The following is a 21,209-nucleotide window of genomic DNA, read 5'->3' on the forward strand; positions in this document are numbered from 1 at the left end:
AGTAGGGTCCCAGCTTCTGGAGTCGGGGAAAGGTGCTCCTGACACTGCGGTACAGACGTAAACCCAGGGAACGCGGATATCGAGTTCTTCGGCTTCGTGCTCGGCTGAGGAGCGTTTATTACGTCTGTGAAAATAGGAAGACGGACTTGAACAGGCTTGGTACAAGCTAATATTACAAATGCAGTGGGCATCTCTGCTTTTTTCCCACTTAGGCCATGGGTTTATGTGATTTACTAGCAACAGAAAAAATGGATTTGCTCTGTTTTAATTAATTAATTAAAATTAATTAATGTAAATGTTTTAGTATAAAAACTGTTGTATCAGTCTCCTTTTTTGAGTTTCTAAATGTGCTTGATACTTCTGAAATGCGTTGCAAATTCATCCAGTTTTAGAAACGTTTATTTTCTGCTTTTGGTGACAATGTGGTTGCATGGTGCCTTGGAAGATTATTCTGATCCTGAAAGAGCGATGAGCTGCACAAAACTACAGACTTTTGGTGAGGAGAATTATTTTTAACATAGAAGGGACTGGGTAAAATCCCTGTTCTGGGGATTTCTGTGTGTTTGTGGGATTTCCATGTGTTCATATGCATTGTATTTTTGGTATTTTTAAAGTAAAGATGAAAAAATGGAAAACAAAGAACAAGCTGAAATTTCTGAAAGTAGATTGTTTTATACTGGAGTTTTTTACCAAGCTGACAGTAGCCAGTATAAACATCCTAAAAGTTGTATCCATTGGTAGCAGTATTTTATGTTTCTAATCTCATATGATCTCACTGTGGTGTCAAAGTCCTTTAGAATAAGCCAGTTTGATCCTGGCATGGGTTAGTGCTCTTTCTCCAATCAGCATTTAAGAATGTGCTGCTTTTTATTTGCGTTAAGCTGACTAACCAGTTTTTTTGCAAGCCTAATGGATTAAATTTTACTTCCCATTTCCTTAGAAGAGATGAAGTATCGGAGTACTTTTTCTGTTGTTTACCTTCGGAGCAGACGGTTCTCGTTCTTCTAGTTCTCCTGTGTAGAGCAGCTAACAGCCAGGTACACAGTGTCTGCTCAGATACTGTAGTAGTTTCTCCAGGAAGTCTCGTGATGTTAAAACACAGCCTATTTTTGTTCACTTTTGGACTAACTTTAACTGGAAAACCTTTTTGGATAAAAGGTAAGCTTTCAGTTTTGTTATGTATTCAGAAAGTTTCTCCAAGTTTTCTTGTACTTTCCGGTCCTGATCGTAATGATGCACACCTTTCAAATCGAGTCACCGCTCTCCCCAGGTGTTAGGCTATTAGCTGACCTGCTAATTGAGAAAATCTTGCTCAAGAAAAGAAGTGTCTGGAAAATATTACAGGTTGAAGCTTTTTATAGTTGAGCTCTTTGTGTTGATTTTTTTTTTCTCCAGGATGTAGTAGGTATGTAAATACATCATCTTCCATACAGGACACTGGTTGTGACAACTGCAGTTACTGTCGGTCTCAGCAACAGTAGAGACTGGAGAAAAAGATTTCACTCTTCATTAATGTGAGGGGAATTCCTACAGTTTTGTTTTAGTTCTTCCTTAATTCATTTCCATTTATGGTTTGGCTTCAGATTTTAGATTTAGATGTAACACCTGAAATATTTCTTAGAAGTGATATTTTTATGACATGCATTAAAGATGGTTTCCTGCTTTCAGATGTCGAAATTTACATTGTTAGAACTGCATTTCCACTGTTAGTTCAACATACACTTAACTCATGAAACAGAATGGTTTTTGTGGTTCAGACAATAAGATTATCAGAGGTGAAGAGCAAAGTCAGAAGTAGATATCGAGTGCCGATATTCTTTGCAGACCTGTTTGCTAATAGCAACTTCCACATTTTGATTGCAGTGGCAGTCTTTAATGTTAAACCTGCACCTAGCTTTTAAAAATCCTGATGTTATCGAATAGTTAGAGATCATCATTACACTGAAGAATCCTCCTTCTTGCTTTGAATGGGTGATTCTGTGGCTTCTTTGCAATTATGAATTCCTTTAACAGAAACGTAGGAGGCTGAGGGTGACTTTGTGCTACTATAAATGAGAAGAAATCTTTTTGTTTCCTTATAAAAGAAAAATTAACACTTTTGTTATTAAAACCCATGTTATTGTTGATTCTGTAACCTGTTTAAAAGCAATGTTTGTGTCTCTGTTAACCAAAGTGAATACTCAAACCAGACTGATGAGCAGACAGGGCAGAGGAAGATGAATTCAAGTTCAGCCAATTTTTAAAAAAGTCACTGGAGATTGTTTTTGTCTTTATAAAACCGTTTACCTGAAACCAGATACTCGGCAGACTTCTTATCTTTAGCTTTCTGCATTAGCATGATGTTCTGGAGATAATTCTGATACAGTGTAAAAGGCTACAAACCTTTTACAAAGGTTTGACTGTCACTGGAACAAACAAAACACAGTGTTAGGCAATGGCAGGAGGCAGTGTGGTGAGCAAAGATTATGGACACAGCAGCTGCAGAATTATATCCAGAGGACAACTATAAGTATTCCTCATTCAGGGCAATGGGGAAAGAAGTAGGAGTAAAAGGATTTAAACGAAAGGAGAGGGCTGAAGGAGTTGATTTAATCAAGGAAAGGACAGAAAGACTAGAGATGTGAGCAGGAGGGAGAAGATGAGCAAGTGCAGGACCTAACAGTAGCTAGAAGGCGAGACCACAGCAAATGGCACTGTAACCAGTCAAAAACATTCTCCAGAGTATTTAGGGACTGAATTTAGTCTTCTGGAGATACAACTTTCTCCAAGTCTCTGCCTAGCAAGTTCTGAAACATCCTGGCAAAGTTGGCTCCACCATTCAAAATCATTGTGCTATATACCATCAGCCACTCTTAGAGGGCCCTGCTGTAGATTTACGGATCAGCATAGTTTTCCTGGCGCCAACGAGGTGATTTCACAAAGTGTGAAGGAACTTAATTCTATTTGAGATGTTAGCAGCTCTTGCACAGTTGATTTTAACTGGCCCGCTACTTCAAAAATTATTGTGAGGGGACAGATGGGTGGACAGAGAAGGTAGCTGCATAAATTGTCTGCGGTACATCAGGTTAAACGTGTAGGTCATGGAAGAAAAAATGTTTAAAAAATTATAGACAAAGTTGCAAAGTTAATAATCCAGGTTCGAATATGTGAGAATTAAGATTGTGTTTAAATCATTTGATAGTTTTTCTTTGCATGCTCCAGAAGACCCCAGTTTTAATCTGGTGACCTTTTTTTAAATCAGTTTGACCATTCCTAAACTATGTCCTCATCAAAGTATGCACTGAATACAGGAGGGTTGGGGTTTTTTTTAATTTTTCTTGTTCTTGGGATTTTCTGTGATGTTACTGTCATATCGGTTGAGGGGTTTGTTTTGTTTTTTCAAACAGTAGTTAATTTGTTTTGATAATGTCTATGTGAAGGAATGACCAAAATTTATTATCCCAGTTATAATGTAAGTAACTAAGACTAAGAGTTAAAGCCAAGATTGCCAGCTAGTTTTGGACATCCAGTTTAAGAAAACTTTTGCTTGAATTTGCAGGTTTTAACACTTTATATCAGTTGTGTTTGGGGTGGTGTAGTCATTAACCTTGAATACAGTCAAAACAGCATTTCTGCATGTTGAAAATATATCTCTATGTTGAAAATAAATATATGAGGCCACATATATTTAGTTTAAACAGTCAGAGTACATTGGCCATGAAGGAAAACGTTGATTTCTGTGGCTTTCCCAGCATAACCCAAGAACTCTGGCAAAGACAGAATAGACCAAACTAAGCATGGGCAGTTGGGTCCTGTGCTGGATAATGTATAACTTATCCTTTCTGATTCTTTAGAAATGTCAAACTTTATTTTTAGGTGTATCTTCTGAACAGACATCCAGACTTTCTACATTAGAAATAATTATTCCTCGAAGTCTGACAGGCAGAGAGAAACATCACCCATTTTTTCACGAGGTTTGTTATCCTATCTGAGTTTTTTCTTCTGATGTTGCTGTTTTTTACAACACTGTCCTATATTGCACACACACAATGTATGGTATATACGTATTATTTTTGTGAAGAGATGTGCCCTGCATTATCTCTTCAGATTCCTAGTGTTTTCAACTAGTTTTGAGTAAATTTGTTGCCACAAAGGTCTGTGATTAACACCTTTCCAACTTCTAGTCCTGTTAACAGCCTTGTAAGACAGAAGTGGGGAGGAACATGAAGAATATTTCAATTTCCTCTAAGTCAGATTAGATGTTGAACTCGAACTTGAACTGACGTCCATGCTGTATATGTTCTTTTGCCTATTGTACCTTGTCTTTGGATAACCAGAGGATTTCAACCACACAGCACCTAAAGGGCTGATGCTCACTTTGTAGAAAGAGTCGCACAGGTTAAATGAATGAGTTAAAAGAGAAAGATCTGAGCCTTAATTCTTCCATTCTGAGGTAACTTAGCTTTGTTCCAGATATCGAGTTCCACTACTGAAGTAACTGTTAATGAAATAGCATTAGTCATCTTTGTGCAAACTGATTAAGGAAGGAAGAATCTGTGAGTCGTTCATCCAGCTGCCGATGATTTACATAAGGAGTGTCACAAAATGTGATGTGGTAGTTGGGCAAAGAGTGCATACATGCGCTATGCCCTTCTTGGGGAACCAAGTCTGGCCGCCTTCATCCAAGCTGTATCTACCTCCTCTCCACTAGCGTCTGAGGACCATAGAGCTATAGCGTGGTAGTCTAGGTTTAGCTGTACTAACACCCTTTTTTTTGTTCTTTTAATAGCTCAAGTTTTAAATTTTCTTTTTTTTGTAGAGTGTATTTTTTACATTCCCTCTACAAATCTCTAATGGCAGACATATTTAATTTCCTGTGTAGTTGGTGTACTTTTTCATTCTGTCTTCTACATGAAAATTCATAGCTCAGTAGAATTTAAACTTTCCATAGGAAAGAATGTAGAATGTGCTGGTGAGAGTTTGAAAGGGGTGAGGGTCAGGAATGTGTGTTTTGTAAATCTGGTAAATACTTAAGACATATACAGTAGTTGGACTTCTCTTGTCAAAGAAAACATGGAACTGACACAACTGACTAGAAAATCACCTAATTCAGTGATATCTTTTGTTCTGTTTTCAGGAGCATTCAGATGACAATCTTTCTTACTCAATTAAAACCAGAAATGGAACATACCTCTTAAAACTGAAGAAAAATAAGTATGTGATAGTGTTCTAAGAAATCATTCCATCCACGGATTTAGTTGCATATAGTATGCAGAGTATAAAACTACAGAAAAGTATTTTTATACTGAAAAAATTCAGAAGAAATCATTTAAATGGCAGACTGTAGTAATTACAAAATGACTGTTAAGTAGCATCTCTGTTACGGTACTAGCTTGCAAATAGAAGGGAATAATATTTTTTCTAGTTGTGCAGAAATTTATTTTGATTATTCTTTTATTAGCACTACAAGATAGTAGATTTCAGGAAAACCTTATGGAAAATCAGAATTCAGTTAAAAATTAGTTCTTTCCTAGCAGGGAGGGGAGGGTTGTTAGTGGTGTTGTACTTGAAGAAATTTGTCTGTTACTGTTGTTCCTCATTCCTGAGCCTGTAATAGTCCAGGCCCTGATATAACATAGCCTGTTCAGATCCTACTCTGTGGATATTTTAGTTAAAATATTTCAAAATAACATTTTCCAAATAATGCAGCTAATTTTTGAGGTATTTTTTTTCATGTCCGTGGATTTTAATAATAATTTAGCATGAGTGTGCTGCTAACAGCATGTAGTACTTAATAGGATTCTTGACTTATTGCTTGCTTTCTAGACTGTTAAAAGAGCAGTAGTTTATTTTTGTTTACAGAAAGCTTGTTAGCGAAGACTTTATGCTTTATACATATGGGGAAGATGGGAAACTGGAGGCAATACAATCAAAAAACAAGGTATTGTACATAATAAAATTCCCCTTTTGTGTAAGAGTTTCCTCAAACCAGGTAGGCCAAGCTTTATGAATTGAAGCCATACTAACAATTTGATAGAACTGAGGATGACAACAAGGATGTGTATGCTTCTAAATATATGTTCAACGCAAAAGTGAATGCACAACTATTAATTCTCAGTGTCTTTGTATCTCTATAATAGGACAGAGAAAATTGCTCACATTTTTGGCAGTGGAGGGAAAAATGCAATTGATGCACATAAAATAGCTACAGAAGAAAAATCTATTTGCTGGGAAAGAGGCTTTTGTGAATTTTCACATTAGTAGCATTTCTGTTTAACAGTTACCACTGACACAAAACATAAGGTTCTATGTCTTATGAGGGAGTGGGCAGTTTATGGTGATACAGCATCACTGTTTTCTGAGGTGTGAAAGGAGATGCTAGGACATCATGCCAAGACTGAATTTGAGCTACCTCATTAGGTCACCTTTGCATAGTATGCAATTAAAGATACAACAGCAGCATCAAAGCTCTATAGTTTTGAGGTCCTGAATCAACCAAACCTTACAAATGCTTTTGCATTTAATTTCAACTTTCCACTGCATGTAAGCTCAGTGAGACTTAATTGGGTGCTTTGTGCATGGGAGAGAGAGCAGCCTTTGAGAGGGATCTCTTTAAGAACAAGATAAGCAATGTAGATTAAAAGATTTTGCTAAAAGATGGTGATGGGTTAAACTAAAAAGCTGGTTGTTTTCTAGAACCAAGGGAGCAAATGCTATTGTAGCTACTCCTGTCCAGTAACATTTTACTCCAAGGCGGCTGGGATTACTTTTAGAATAGGGAACTCCGTAAATTTGTAACAGCCAGCCTTAATGTCATGCAAATAAAAAGGTTGGTTAGGAAATGAGTTTGCATTTGAAGGTAACAACCTTATTTTGTTATTAATTATGTGGTTTTGTTGCATTTCAGACACACTGTTATTACCATGGCACTGTTGAAGGAATTGCTGACTCAGTGCTTGCTCTTAGCACATGCGATGGCCTTAGGTATTACCTCTTGCTTTTTACTTCAGGATAACTCACTGTGCAGTACCAAAGTAAAACAGTAAAAAAACAATTGCTATTCATCATACAGTTGGAGAGAAAACACCATCCTATCTTGCAATTTTTTTTTTCTATTTCGCCTTTTGATGAAGCTGAAACTCTTTAGAGGTTTTATATCTTCCCTCAACTACCACTTTTTTCCCCTTTTCCAAAATTCCTTCACAGAAAAAGATTACATGAGAGAGAGCATAATCCAAATATAAACAGAACATGGGCATGAACTGGGGCCTCTATTACTTGATGTGAATGTCTTGACCAGAGGTACCTCTCTAGAAGAAACGCTGATGAAGCTTTTGCTAAACTTAACACACTCCTGCAAACAATTCTCTTACAAATGGACATGTTTCAAAAGAAAAACCATTTCTGTGGAAAAAGTTTTGACCAAATTTGAAACAATGTTTTTGTGTTTCAAATACAAGAAAATTACATTTATTTGAGAAACATAAAGGGGCCAGAATAATGCATAGAAGATTGTGGTGTTCTCCCCGCAGAATCAGTCTGTGTGAGTTGGCAAAATGAGATGGCATGCACAGCAAATTGTGCAGATATTCAGAACGTGCTTAGAGCGTGTCCATGCTCCCCTGGGTTCACTAAGCTTGGCTCTTTAGCTGGGCTTTGGATATATTTGTCGGTTGTAGTAGCCTTGTTCAGTTTGATGTTTTTTTCACAAGCAGGAAGAGGCAAATGGGATAAAGTTCACCCACATATTTTTCATGTATAGTCTCACAGTGAGATGCCACTCACAATAAATAATGACATTTCCTGGCATCTCTTTAGGTGAAGAATAAAACGGTCAACATACTGGTATTTCAGGTAACGCTGGATCTCACTACGCAGAACAGATATTTCATTTTGGCTGTTCTGCAAACTTACACAGACGCAAATCCTTCGGTTACCTTGTACTCACATTTTTGAGGATCTTCTTTCACAAGATATTAACTAGAGAATTCTTGTTCTAAATATAGTTTTGAGATTCTGGAGAACAAGATAATAGGCTTCTGAAAGATTCTGGTACAGCAAATGGGCACGTATTGGGTGTTTCTGAGCCATGGACAAATGCAATATCTTTATGCTTAGCTGCTGTTGCCCCCATAAACACCCTGGTGATTGCTTTTAGCCTCTCTTCCTGTCTTAGAAGATATCTTTCTAAAATGCTAGGCTACTTTAGCTGCATGGGGCTAGGAATGAGTCTAGAGATAAGGACTAAAAGAGACCCTTTGCATCAGCTCTGTACCCACAATCCAGACTCATTTAGTAACAATTTGGCTTTCCTGCTAACCAATTAAAGGAGCCCACACTTGTGTACGATCGAGTATCTAAAATAAGTTCTGTTTTGTCTTTTGAGATCCTGTTAGGCATTTGAACTTACCCCCTATATTAAGATAATATAAGATAGTAATTTATTTCAACACCATGGTATGAACAATTCTAGTTTTTAAGTATCCAGCTGTCATTCACTCACCTAGTCATAACCACAAGGGAAAAATTGTGGAATAATTTTTCATTCTTTTATGATTATTAGAGGAATTCTCTACGTTGGTGGCAAATGGTATGGAATGGAGCCGCTCAACACATCCAGCACATTTGAACACGTGTTTTACCAGTTAGAAGATATGCAGGATATCCCCTTCCAATGTGGTGTGCCGAATGGCAGCCTTCATCACGAGATGATGTTTGTGAAGCAGTCTGTGAAATACGCGTTTTTATCAAACAGTACCTCTAGCAGGGAAAAGCTTTTGAGGGTAAATACCTTTCTGTTTCTCTCTTGAGAGCTGTAGTCCAAGCCATCTCCTCAGCCTGTTCAAGCAGCCAAGGGTCTCCAGAGCTCTTGCTTTGGCATGGTATCATTGCAGGTGGGTTTGGGTTTGGTCTGGCAGGCCACTTCCTTGTTGCCTTCATTTTCATGGACCCCAGACTGGTGGGAGTACTGCTAAGGAAATCCTGAAACAGAAGAACAGCACAATGGGAATTAAAGAGAGCCTGAAGCAATCCTTTAGGAGAAGAGCACAGCTCTGCCCACGATAATTGTGGGTATGATGTGAAAGGCGTGAAGCTGCCATTCAGCTCGTGCATCCCAGTGTCTGACCAGATACGAATTACTGACATGCAGATATTTACATGGAAATCTAAGGCAAATTGACTTTTGAGGACACATTAGAAAAATGCATCATTGCTTTATAAATACGTGACATTAAAATCATGAGAAACGTAAGTGAAAAACCTTGAACTCATTATGTTAACTTCTTGTGCTTTCTAATTTGCAGAAGAAGCGAGCTGTCTTGCCACAGAAGAGCTATGTGGAATTATTTATGGTTGTGGATAACAACAGGGTAATGATTTCATCCAATGCTAAATACATTATATTAATGCATTAATTTTTTTCTCTGACATTCTCATATGGTGTTTTACAGTTTTTGCTGAAGAATTCTGATCCTGCTGCAGTGCAAAAGGAAACAGTTGAGCTGATTAATTATGTTGATGGGGTAGGTCAGATAAGTTGCCTAGATTCAGTAGTTTCTACTCTATCGTAGTTTTCAAAAAAACAGCTAATGCAGTTCTGAAACTGTATTTGGAAGCCCTACGGGTATTTGTAACACATTTAAGGCACATAATGAATCTATGCACAAGTCTTGTAGAGGTGCAAGCAAGGGGAGAGATGCAAGATGTTTTTAAACCACTTCTGTGTGCTCCTACACTTTGACTGCTCCAGGAACGTGAGGTCTCCAGTACCTATTACATTTCCAGGACAAGTATTTCTCGTGTTTGTAGTTTTTTATCAAGCAAACTGTCAGCACTGTGAACAATTCCATAAGCTCTCTGATCATCTGTTCCCAGTTTCTCCTCAAGACAATTAGCTAAGGAAATGAATGAACATAGTCCTTCCAACTTCTCCAACTGAAAGATATGTTTTAGGGACCTTCATGAAGTAGATTGCCTTCAGTCATATATTCTTTCCTTATTTAGTTTTACAGTATAAATATAAATATTTTATTTATGATTTATAAATATATTTTAGTTTATAAATGTAAATACATTTAGTTTCAAAGAAACTAAAGTTATGTCTCAGTCACTATGTTCAGCTTGTTTATTCATTAGCAGTGGTGTAAGCTTTCATAATTCAGTTGGAACAGACTGATGGACAGTAATTACTATGTTTTTTTCAGATGTATAGAGCATTAAACATCCAGATTGTTTTGGTTGGATTAGAGATCTGGACAGATACAAACCACATACCTGTAATGGATGGTTCAGCTGGAGATGTACTGAGTAGATTCGTTTCCTGGAGACAGAAAGATCTCCTTAAACGATCAAGAAGTGATGTTAGCCATCTCATAATGTAAGTTTTCATTCAGTGGAAAAACTAGCCACACTGCCAGTGTTGATAATGTATATGATTTGGGGTTTGTATATGAATGAAAATATAACTGGAGTAAAATCACTCAACTTCCAAACTCTTTTAACCTGGAAAATGAAACTATAATGAATTCTTTATAGTTAATCAGCTCTAGGTGGCTCTAGGTAGCTCTGCTTGAGCAGGGGCTTGGACCAGATGACCTCCAGAGGTCCCTTCCAACCTCAACCATTCTGTGATTCTGTGAACTCAGAAGTACTGACACAGCAGACTTAGGTGATTGATCATTCTTTTCAAGCTATATTATTCAGATATTCATTATTAATTACAGTGAAACCCTGATATGGTGATAAATTTCTTCTTGACATCAAGAAGACCAAATTTTGTTGTGCAATATTTGTTTCAAATTCATCAGTGTCTTTTAGTAGAAATTGTGAAGTCTCAGCCCCTCTTTCAACACCTTCAAACTGCTTTTGTTGCAGAGGGAGAAGTTCTTATGGTGGATCCATTGGAATGGCTTTTGTGGGTACTGTCTGCTCGCAAGTCCTGGGAGGGTCAATCAGCACTGTAAGTACATAATGTTGTGGTTAATGGAAGAAACTAGCACAATGGAAGAAAGCAATCACTAGCTGCTAAACTATCCTAGATGTGTGGGATAAAGAGGTACCTGAACAATTGAAGGCTTTCCCCTGTGCATTTACAAAACCCAGAGCTGTAGACACTGCTATTGCCAGACATTGCTTCCACAGGGGTACCTTCCAGAACATCCTCATAAATAATGTGCACTTTGTTGACCTATTTGGTTGTATGGTTTCTTTCATTGGGTTTCTTATGTAAAGATTTGTGCATATTTTTATACTTACATATTAAAAAAACCCCAAAAAAGCATTTCCCAATTTCTTTCTTCATCACTTCCAGTCCACCTGGCTGATTTAGTCCTGAAACAATTTTTTTATCACCTTTTGTAATTCATCTAGCTCAAGGTTGCATAAGAAAAGCCCATCCTCATACCATTCAAGTTCATAACCCCAGTGTCTTTGGGATGGGAATGCAGCTGCAAAATAATGTATATTTTTCAACTCTTTACATGGATAGACAGTGAACATAATGCACTATATTCTCAAGTGTTGGGAATTCCCCACAATAAAGCTGTTAAGAGGCAAAACTTTTAAATTTGGCAAAATTAGTAAGAAACTATTTTTTTCTCCTTCACCCTGGGGGCAGAACCAGTATCTCCACAGGTTCCTGTCCTTAAAATATGGATGCCACAACATCATGGACAATCTCAGAAGCAGATTCTGTTCTTTAACAGTACATTTGTCATTGAAGACTCCATTGAAATCAGTGTCATGACTGGTTGTCGCGGATGGAGTGAGAGAGAGTGCACTTCACTCGCAGGAGAGAAGCAACAATATATTTTATTGATATAAAATAGTGAGTTAACAATGTTCAATAGTAAATGCGACAGTGGTTTAACAAGATTTGATGGCAAGGTACACTTGATTATTTACTGCATAGAGGACAGGGTCAGACAAAACTGTCAGGGAGACCCTCCCATTGAGTCATGAGGCTCAGAAAGGACCCCCTTGCGTTCCAAACTCCTCAGAGAAGAGTCTAGGTGCAGCTGGATCCAGACTTAGTCCCAGACCTGGTCAATAGTTTATGTCTAAAGGATTATATATGCGCAATCAATCCTTTATGTCACTTAGCTTAGGTTTCAAAGTTTCAGCATGCAATTAGTCATTTACCAAGAATCTGTTGTGGAAGGAATCTCTCAACCTCGAGGAGTAACCTTGAGAGGCGCCCCTATTCAAGGGGAGATCCTGGTGTGCAGCCCGCTGCTGTGCAGGAGAGCTCAAAGGGCTCTTGGGCTGCTCACTAGTTATGGGGGTAAGACGATTGACTCGTAGTCATGTTTACATACTGACGACAGATTTTAGTTTCTTCCAAGTCTGGCTTGAGTTGGACATTGACCAGCACTGTGGTTAGGTGGACGCATTGCCATAAATTAGCACTTGGCTATTGTGTTGTTATCTGTCTCCCCAAATCCACTCTGAGCCGAATGCATCCATCACGACTGCTGCTGGTGGTTATCGCTTGAGCGGGGTTACAGGAAAAGGTCAGGTTGGGAAGGGGAGAGCACACTGTCACACTGGTTAACTGTGTTATTACTCAGAATATGATCCTAATGGAAGGAATAGAAAGAGTGGCAGAATCTGGCCCTATCTGAAAATAAAAAGTGACAAATTGTCTGTTCTTGCTGCTTTCACTTTGCAATACAATTTAGTATTCTCTCTTCATAGTCTCTGAGAGACTTGTGGCTTGAATAAAACAGTAGGTAGAAACATAGTATTTTCTTTAGTTTCACAATTTTTTTTAACACTGATTCTCTTTATTAGTTGAATCATAACAATGTGTTACGTCATGCTACAGTAGTTGCACATGAATTGGGGCATAATCTCGGAATGAAACATGACGATAAAAGGTGTCCTGCATCCTATATTATGCACAGCACAGATAAGTAAGATTTCCAGTATTTTATTTTAATAATTGTTATTTATCTGCAGTGACTATGCCTTATACGCTGTGAAACTCCCATGAATCTTGAACTTTTGTGAATGGGGAGTTGTTTGAAACGTTTAATCACAGAGGTGAATTCACTGACTTAGGTCTTTACAACATTTTAGTTTATTTGAAATGTTACCTGTTTTCCAATCCAATCATTCTTTATTTGTAGCATTCCTAAAAACTTACTTGTATTTTCTTAATTTTTTTTTTAATGATATTGTGTTGCTTTTTTTTTCCCCTGCTGAGAATGCTTTACTGGGTTTGTGCAAACATGCATCCTTCGCACAGATTCTCATAATAGTTAATTTAAACAAAACCTCTAGGCCTATGTTTGTTTCAGTACATTTGTTCTTTGGCTTCCCCTTAAGAGAAAAAGATCGTATTATTTTATCTATCCACATTTGTATTAATAAATCTGGGTAATTGAACACTGGACAAAACTACTATAAGAAGATGCATTCCTGAGTTTTTAGGGACTCCAAGTTAAGGTGAATGTCTGTCTGGAAAGCACTTTTTAATCAAGCATTTTTAGACTCATTACAGACAAGGAATTTCTAAGGCCTTTTTTATATAGGACACCAGAATGGATAATCTGATGGTCTCTTTGGCTGCTGAAGTACTTGCATTTATGTTATACATAGTATTTTTATCTTCTAGTACTGTACTCTAATGCAAAATAAAGCAAAAATGAAGTATCTCATGATCTCCTAACGTTATGAAACATGGTATTTATTAGAGATTGACAATATTTTAAGGGCTTCAGCTGTATATTTTCCTGTAAGCAAAATATTTATAATAAAAAAAAATATTATGCTTTCCAGTGGATCCAGGAATTTCAGCACCTGCAGTGCTGATGATTTTGAGAAGCTTATTCTGAATGGAGGAGGAAACTGCCTTAGAAATCCTCCCAAAACAAGTAATATTTACAAAGAACCTGTCTGTGGTAATAATGTGGTTGATAACAATGAAGAATGCGACTGTGGCAAACCGCAGGTAATGAATGAAATTCAACTGGATACTTGTATATTACATTACATTACATTATATTATATTATATTATATTATATTATATTATATTGTTATTTGTTGTAAAATACTGGCCTTTTGGTATACCTGATTTGCATTAAAACCTGAGGAGTTTTCCTTGTAAATTTACATTTTTGAAAGCAATATGAAGACAAATTTTAGAAAAAGCCTACAATCATACTTTGATTTTGATATGAACTCAGTTAGGGGTTACTGGACTTCACAGAACTTTGAGCCAATGCTTAAGAAAGAAGTGCATTTCAGTGCCGAGTGTGTGGAAACGCCGCTGGGTTTTGTGCTGGTTTTAGCAACATGGATATTTCTGTTACGTAAGAGAGACTGCTTATCTATAGAGCACTAACAGGTCTCCTAACTGTAATCCTTAAGCTTAGCCCACAACAAAATTCCTTTGTTGGTCATATCTGCATTGTCAAAATGTCCCTCAATGAATGGGATATATTGACTTGTTCTTTAGAAAATAGGTGTCTCAAAAAAGACACCAATAAATTGAAAGGCTGTCTGCAAACCCTGGTTCCATTGTATAGGCCGCCTTCTACATCATGAAAAGATACCCACATTTCTCTACATCAAACTGCTAGTGTAGTGGGAAAATATGGTGGGGGAAGGGGTGATAAGAGCTGTTATTTAAAAACCAAAGTGTTGGGCTTCTTCTAGTGTCCATTTAAAGTGTAAACCTGTCCTATACCCCTGGACCATAACACATCAAAACAGATGTTTTTCTGATGACTTGTAGTAAAAAAATACAGCCAAACGGTATAATGTCAACCTCAGAACATGCAAGAGAGACAGTGTATTTAAGGTTTGGTTTGTCTGTGCACTTGGTTTGGTGATGTGCTTTCCTAGCTATATAGGGAGGTAAAAACATTGTGTCCCCTTGTCCATGGCTGCTCTTCAGGAATGTACTAACCCTTGTTGTGATGCTGCAACCTGCAAACTCACGCCTGGATCACAGTGTGCTCAAGGACTGTGCTGCAAAAATTGCAAGGTAGGTTATGATTTATTAAGCTAAATTGATACTAATTACTAGTATTTTTTAATGTTTGCGAAGAGCTATTGTAGTACTCTTGACATATTTTCACATTATCAAACTACATTCACCAGTAGAGAGCACGTAAGCAGAGAATTTCTGTCTAGTGACTCCCAGCCAGTAGCTTAGAAATGGAATGTCATCTCTGCGTTATCCCTTGTAGGAGGCAGGAGCAATCAGGGGACTCAGTAGGAGTCATCTCCATTACGCAACACCAAGCTTCTCCAAAGTCTATGATAGCCGACTGCTTTTTCATTTGTACTTGTGTATGCATTTGTACGATCTACCCTAGTCCTCTGCCAGCAGAGCTCATAAACTTTATAGCTGCACCATATGAAACTGAGGGAAGTTTTGGATATTTGTTAGATACTGATCTGAAAAACTATTTTGTCTTCCTTAAAATCACAAAAGGTTCTCAGTTGTCATTGTTTCATGTTGGAACGTCTGCTTTTGCAAAATAAAAGTAGGGTGGCATTCCTCTCTGGTTCTAGTTTAAAGTGGCAGGAGCAGAGTGCAGATCGAAAATGGATTTCTGTGATCTACCTGAATACTGCAATGGAAGCAATGCCTACTGTCCAGATGACGTTTATATCATGAATGGTTACCCATGCGACAACATGAAGGCATATTGCTACTATGGAGTATGCCAGAGTTTTGATTCACAATGTGAATCTATATATGGAAAAGGTATGTTTATAATTCAATGTAAAAAGACTTGTAGTCTCCTAATAGACATTTCCGATTTTTCTTTTTCTTTCTCATATTTTTAAGACAGCACAGTGGCTTACTAAGATTCACTATTTTTTGTACAGGGGCACGAAAAGCACCTGATGTATGCTTTGAAAAAGCGAATATTAAAGGAGATAGGTTTGGAAACTGTGGAATGAGAGGTGGAATGTACAAGAAATGTCCTGTTCAGTAAGTCACCAGCAAATGAAAGCTAAGCCTAAAATCGGCAATGTAAAAAATATATTCTGTTACAAACTCTCAAGAGCATGAGATTTAAAAGAATATTTCCTTGAAATGCAAGCTAAAAAGTTTGACTGGATGGTGTATTTGCACTGATACTGGTTTTTTCTATGTTCACCTTGTCCCTGAGTGTCATTTGTTCAATTCAGGCATAGTCTGTGTGGCAAGCTCCAGTGCACATCTCTTAGTCTTCAAAATCTTCCTGCTTGGAGTGTTGTCAATAACGCATCTGGGGTTTTATGCTGGTCTTCTGACTTTGACTTAGGATCAGATGTCCCCGATCCTGCTCAAGTGCATGATGGAACAGCCTGTGGAGAGAAGAAGGTAAGATGAATCACAGCAGCATTCCAGAATACATTCCACCAACTGGAAAGTTCTTAACTTTCAAAAGCATTACATAGCTCTCTTATTTGTATGCCATAATATAATAAAAAAAAAATCTGCTTTTTGAGATATACACATACGATTAATTAGATCTTCAAAACTTGGGATGCTACAAATCAGTGAACTACATTATCAGTTATTCAAATTACTCCATCAAAATGCATTCACATACTTAAGAAAATCCCAGACAAATACAGCTATAAAATTGTGAAATACCGAATGTTGTATCAGCCCTTTTTCTTGACATTTAAGTAAAAGCTGTAGACTTGTAAACATATACATTTATATAATCTATTTATAAAAGGATATGATTTTGTGAAGTTTTGTGTTTGAAAGACACTAATTACTTTTTCCAGGCCTGTGTAGATTTTGAATGTGTTGATGCAAGTCACCTGGGCTACAGCTGTGATGTAAAGCAGAAGTGTAACGATAATGGGGTGAGTAGATAGTGTTTTCATGCCCTGTTTCTACAAGACAGATATAGGTGCATATAAACCCCTGCACAAAAGCAATAACCAGCCAGATGGCTTTGGCTTTTTTCTGATCTGTATTAAAAGTTAAGTCCACTTTTTTATCTGTAATTCATGTTGCCAGTATACTGTAAACCTCTCAGCACTAACGTTGAAAGGCATTTCTTCTGAATTTCCCTAGGGAATTTTCTAATATTACTGAGCTGTTGAATTGTAAAAGGAAAACATTCCTTTGAGAAGGACAGCCTAGTGATTCATAAATAAACAGCCTAGTTTATATATGTCTCCGTGAAAAATCAAAATGGAGTCCAAAGGTTGTAAAACTGGGAAGTTTTTTGGACTGTAATCTATTGCAGGCAAATTACAAAACAAAGGGTAACTTCTATGGAGGATTAACGTCTGGTATCAGTATCACTCAGTGTTTTGGATGTTATGGAGGGGGAGAGCTTATTCCCGAGCAGTACTATGCAATATTTCTCGTTTCCACATGCAATTCTTAATGTGTAACTCCAAACATATACTGGAGGTTGAAAGTGGCCCCTTCCAGAAAGGCGTTGTTTGTTTGACTAATCTCTGTTGTACTGACTGTAGGTGTGTAACAACAACGGGAACTGCCACTGCAATTCTGGATGGGCACCTCCGTTCTGTAACGAGTCAGGCTACGGCGGCAGTGTTGACAGTGGTCCAGCTCACATCGGTAAGATACTGAAAACTGGCCTTCATTCTGCCCCCAGTATCTGACAGAATAATCTACTAATGACAGGGGGTTTTCCCAGTCTCTTTTCAACTGTTTTTTTCTACTGCATGGGACACGTAATCATGGACTGACTTGAAGAACAAACATTATTATCTGATGCGTAGGTTTGCAGACATCGAGGAAGTTGGTGCAAGGGAAAATTTGACTTCTATTTTGTCCGAGATAAAAAGCAATACATTAAATTACTGAAATTAAAAGCAATACATAACTTACAGTTTTAAATAGATATTTAGATATTTTTACTTAGGTATTTAAAACAGAGTTCTGATAAAATGGATGTCATAGAGGAAGACTATGGCTTGAGGATGAAACCAGCAGCCTTTATACGTGGAAAGGGCCTCAGAAATAAGCAGGGTTAAGGAGGTGCATGCAGCCAGCAGCAGGTGGCTCGTGTAAGAGCCATGAAATTCTGCAAGGGGAAAATGGAGTAGATTTGGCTGGCCTTCACACTGACAGACCATGCAGATGTTTTGTATTTATTAATAGCTTAGGAAGACAAAGAGGACGTGCAGATCAGTTGTGGGTAAGCAGATACAAAATGAATGTGTCTGCTTTAGAATTCTTGAAAAAATAGATGGAAAAGGAAAAAGTTTGTATATCATACAACATGGGGTGGGTAAGGCAGAAAGAACTTGTGATAACATAAGGCCAAATCCTGCTTTTCTGATCACAGCATTTTATAGATTTCAGTGGAGTTACTAGTTGTAATCTATAATAATTTGAAGATCGTCATTTTTACAACAGAAACGTATTTTTAGCAGACAAAATGCTTTAATATGAGGTTAAACAAGATTACTATTTTACACGATTTCAATTCTTTTTCTCTAGATACATCACTTCGGGATGGTCTGCTTATTTTTTTCTTCCTTGTGTTGCCAATAGTAATCGTTACTGTACTAGCAGTAATTAAGCGTGATGCAATAAAAAGAAAGTTTTGCAGGAAAAGGAGAAGACAACACAGGTATTTCACTTACTACAAATGCATATTTCATCACTTGAGAGCATGCTCCAGATTAATTTAGCAAGCCAGTTAGACACTTTATCTATATAAAAATTCCAAACCTCCTAAAAGACAAGACGTCCTTGCTATTAGTAGTAGTAATTAGTTTAATAGCCAGTACCCTGCTATTAGGTCATTTAATCCAGATACTCCAGCTGTCAGTTCTCAAGCATTTTTTCCCAAAATACATTACACTTTCCTAATTGTTATTGATAACTGTATTGCATGGACACAGGGGCTTAGCAAATTGAAATTATTTGCCAAGGCCAGGAAGGGGTGGAATCAGAAAGAGAATCCAGATCTCTGAGCTGTAGCCTTGTCCCTTGGCAACCACCACATCCCTGATGGTAGCTAATCCAAATGGGGATTCGCCTGATGACGTGGTTTCTATTTCAGGGATAACAATGTGCAGCAACCAAAGCAAAATAACAGACCAAGTCATAACACAAGAAATAATCAGGTAAGATAGATGCATACTTGCATTATTTCATGTTGAGTAATTCAAATTATACAGTGCCTTTTCTCTAAGATAGTTACTGATGACTTCGTACCTTTTTGATACATTGAAACCATCTGAATTTCCCAGTATTTAATTTATAATGTGTTAGACAGGATTTCTGTTGGGGAAAGTATGAACTTTATTGCCTGCCTGGTCAACACAGGCTGTGAAAACTATGGGATGGAACAGGCTGCTACTTAGCAGAGCAGCCAAAGATTGAACTCCGAATTCTGCGGACAAATACCACAGAAACTGCTTAGCCAGGCTGTGGATCTAGTTCTGATAAAACGAAAACTATCAGAACAAAATGTTGCAAGAGAATATGAAGAATGTCACAGGAAATGAAAATGAGTTCTAAAATACCACAACATTACTACTGAATAGTTAGCCAAATTTTGAAATCTGGGGTTTTTATTAATTTGATTTTTTGCGACATCTTTTCCAGCCTGCCACATCAAGTCCTGATTTTTTTACCGTATCACATTTCCCTGGTCCAAGGTTTGTAGTATTTAAAACCTTCTTTACATGTTTGCTACGTTTACATTGCTGTAACGTGGTAAGTGAAGTTCCGAATGTCTCGTGTCCTGCTTAGGGGGATTTTTCATGCAGCATCACGTGAGAGAAAATAGATTAAATGCTTGAAGGAGAAATGCTGTTTTACTGCTTGTATAAAAAACAGCATAATGGGACATGTAAATGCTATTGGGGAGAGGGAGGAGCAGAGAGAGCAGAATATATGTATAAATGCTAGCAACTGTTTAAAAATGGTAAAGAACCAGTTTAGAAATACCAATTGCCTGAAGTCATGAAATACCTCACCAAATGTGTTTTCCACACTCCAGGCAGCCAGTACAAACCCAGTTTCCCGCAGTTCCTTCAGGACCTCACCGACCCGCAGTCCCACCTCGACCAGCTGTCTGACAAGTTTCTTGGGAACCCTCAACCAGTTCTGACCAGTAACTGGTCTGAAAAAAATTAAAGATTGCAATCCTCCAGTCCTCTCCTTGTGCAGCCAAAACGCCTTCTGAAAGCACGTACCTCTGGAAAAGACTTGATGCTAAGAGGCACTGAAAGCAGATTTTGGTACATCCCATTATTTTGCTAATTGCTGCTGGCTGTATTTGTGCCTCTTCTACCTCACCTCTTGTTTTTTTTAAATCAGAAGCCTGAAGTAACTCTTGTTAGATTAAATCTGTAACAGCATCAGAGAACAGGACTATTCTGAAGCGTAGCCTGACTTGCAGGCCAAAGAGAAGTAAATTCAGTTATTTACAGGCATAATTTATTCACCTCTAGTCATATGCTGCTGTCAAAATGTAGATTGACCTCTTGGGAAGCCTGGAGTCAGTCTACCTCCCAGACCGTCCCCTCAGCAGCGTGCTGCCGGGGACCTCCCTGGCACCTGCTGAAGGCAGCCGGACCCTGCACGCTGGGCTGGCCGACAGTTCCTGTGCCTTGCTCTCAGCCTCATCTCCAGTGTGCGACCGTATCAAAGCTGGGATCCGGATCCCACCTCTCATTACCTACTAGCTGCGTGACTTTCCAGTGCAGGTAGTTTATAAAGTAACCTCATACAGGGAGACTAGCAATGGAAAGAAACCCTGCAGAGAACGTATCTGAGTCTAAAAGAAACACGCCATCTCTCTTGTAACAGAAAATGTGGTATATCAGGAAATACATTATACAACTTACCAGTGTTTTAGTGTTTACTGGTTATTACAGCTGGAGATTTTTGCTAGAAACTTGATTCCACTACAAAAGCAACAGATAATTTTCGTCATTCTAAATTGGGACAATTAGAAAACAGTACCAGTTTAAAAGAAAATGTATGGAGTTACACAGTTTGTCAAAACAGCAACTAATAGCAAAGCAGCTGCTATGGTGAGAAAAACTCACTGACAAGAACAAAGCTGTGTCTGCTGCTCATCTGTGCATCGGAGAGCGCATCACACCCTGGCCACGTTCACATGCGAACTCTGGGAATATGAACTAGCAAAAAGCGTGACTGAATTACGGAATCGCCTCACCAAGAAAATACTTCTAACCCCTTAGATGGCCATTTCACCAAAGAGCTGGACAAAAGAACCCAAAATATACTGCAGGCAAAAATCTGCAC

General features: G+C 37.9%; 1 protein-coding gene across 1 annotated transcript; it reads left to right on the forward strand.

Annotated features, from left to right (window-relative positions):
• The first annotated feature begins 1,088 nt into the window (after positions 1-1,088).
• Positions 1,089-20,014, forward strand: LOC104254807 (disintegrin and metalloproteinase domain-containing protein 9-like). The gene is made up of 22 exons (XM_059821237.1): positions 1,089-1,158; positions 3,856-3,953; positions 5,117-5,193; positions 5,842-5,920; positions 6,887-6,963; positions 8,543-8,762; positions 9,285-9,350; positions 9,432-9,503; positions 10,185-10,357; positions 10,855-10,939; positions 12,772-12,893; positions 13,762-13,933; positions 14,883-14,972; positions 15,506-15,701; positions 15,827-15,932; positions 16,133-16,307; positions 16,724-16,804; positions 17,429-17,534; positions 18,423-18,555; positions 18,991-19,054; positions 19,539-19,591; positions 19,936-20,014. The coding sequence occupies exons 1-22, from the start codon at positions 1,089-1,091 to the stop codon at positions 20,012-20,014; spliced, it is 2,394 nt and encodes a 797-aa protein (XP_059677220.1).
• Positions 20,015-21,209: the final 1,195 nt, after the last annotated feature.

This window comes from Gavia stellata, chromosome 9 (assembly GCF_030936135.1).
Source record: "Gavia stellata isolate bGavSte3 chromosome 9, bGavSte3.hap2, whole genome shotgun sequence".
NCBI classification, from domain to species: Eukaryota; Metazoa; Chordata; class Aves; order Gaviiformes; family Gaviidae; genus Gavia; species Gavia stellata.

Excerpts from the sequence above, each read along its gene's own strand:
- LOC104254807 (XM_059821237.1), top strand. The coding sequence starts at position 1,089 with ATGTTAAAACACAGCCTATTTTTGTTCACTTTTGGACTAACTTTAACT. Across the intron at positions 13,934-14,882 it reads GCGACTGTGGCAAACCGCAG|GAATGTACTAACCCTTGTTG; the intron begins GTAATGAATGAA and ends GCTGCTCTTCAG. Across the intron at positions 14,973-15,505 it reads TGTGCTGCAAAAATTGCAAG|TTTAAAGTGGCAGGAGCAGA; the intron begins GTAGGTTATGAT and ends CTCTGGTTCTAG.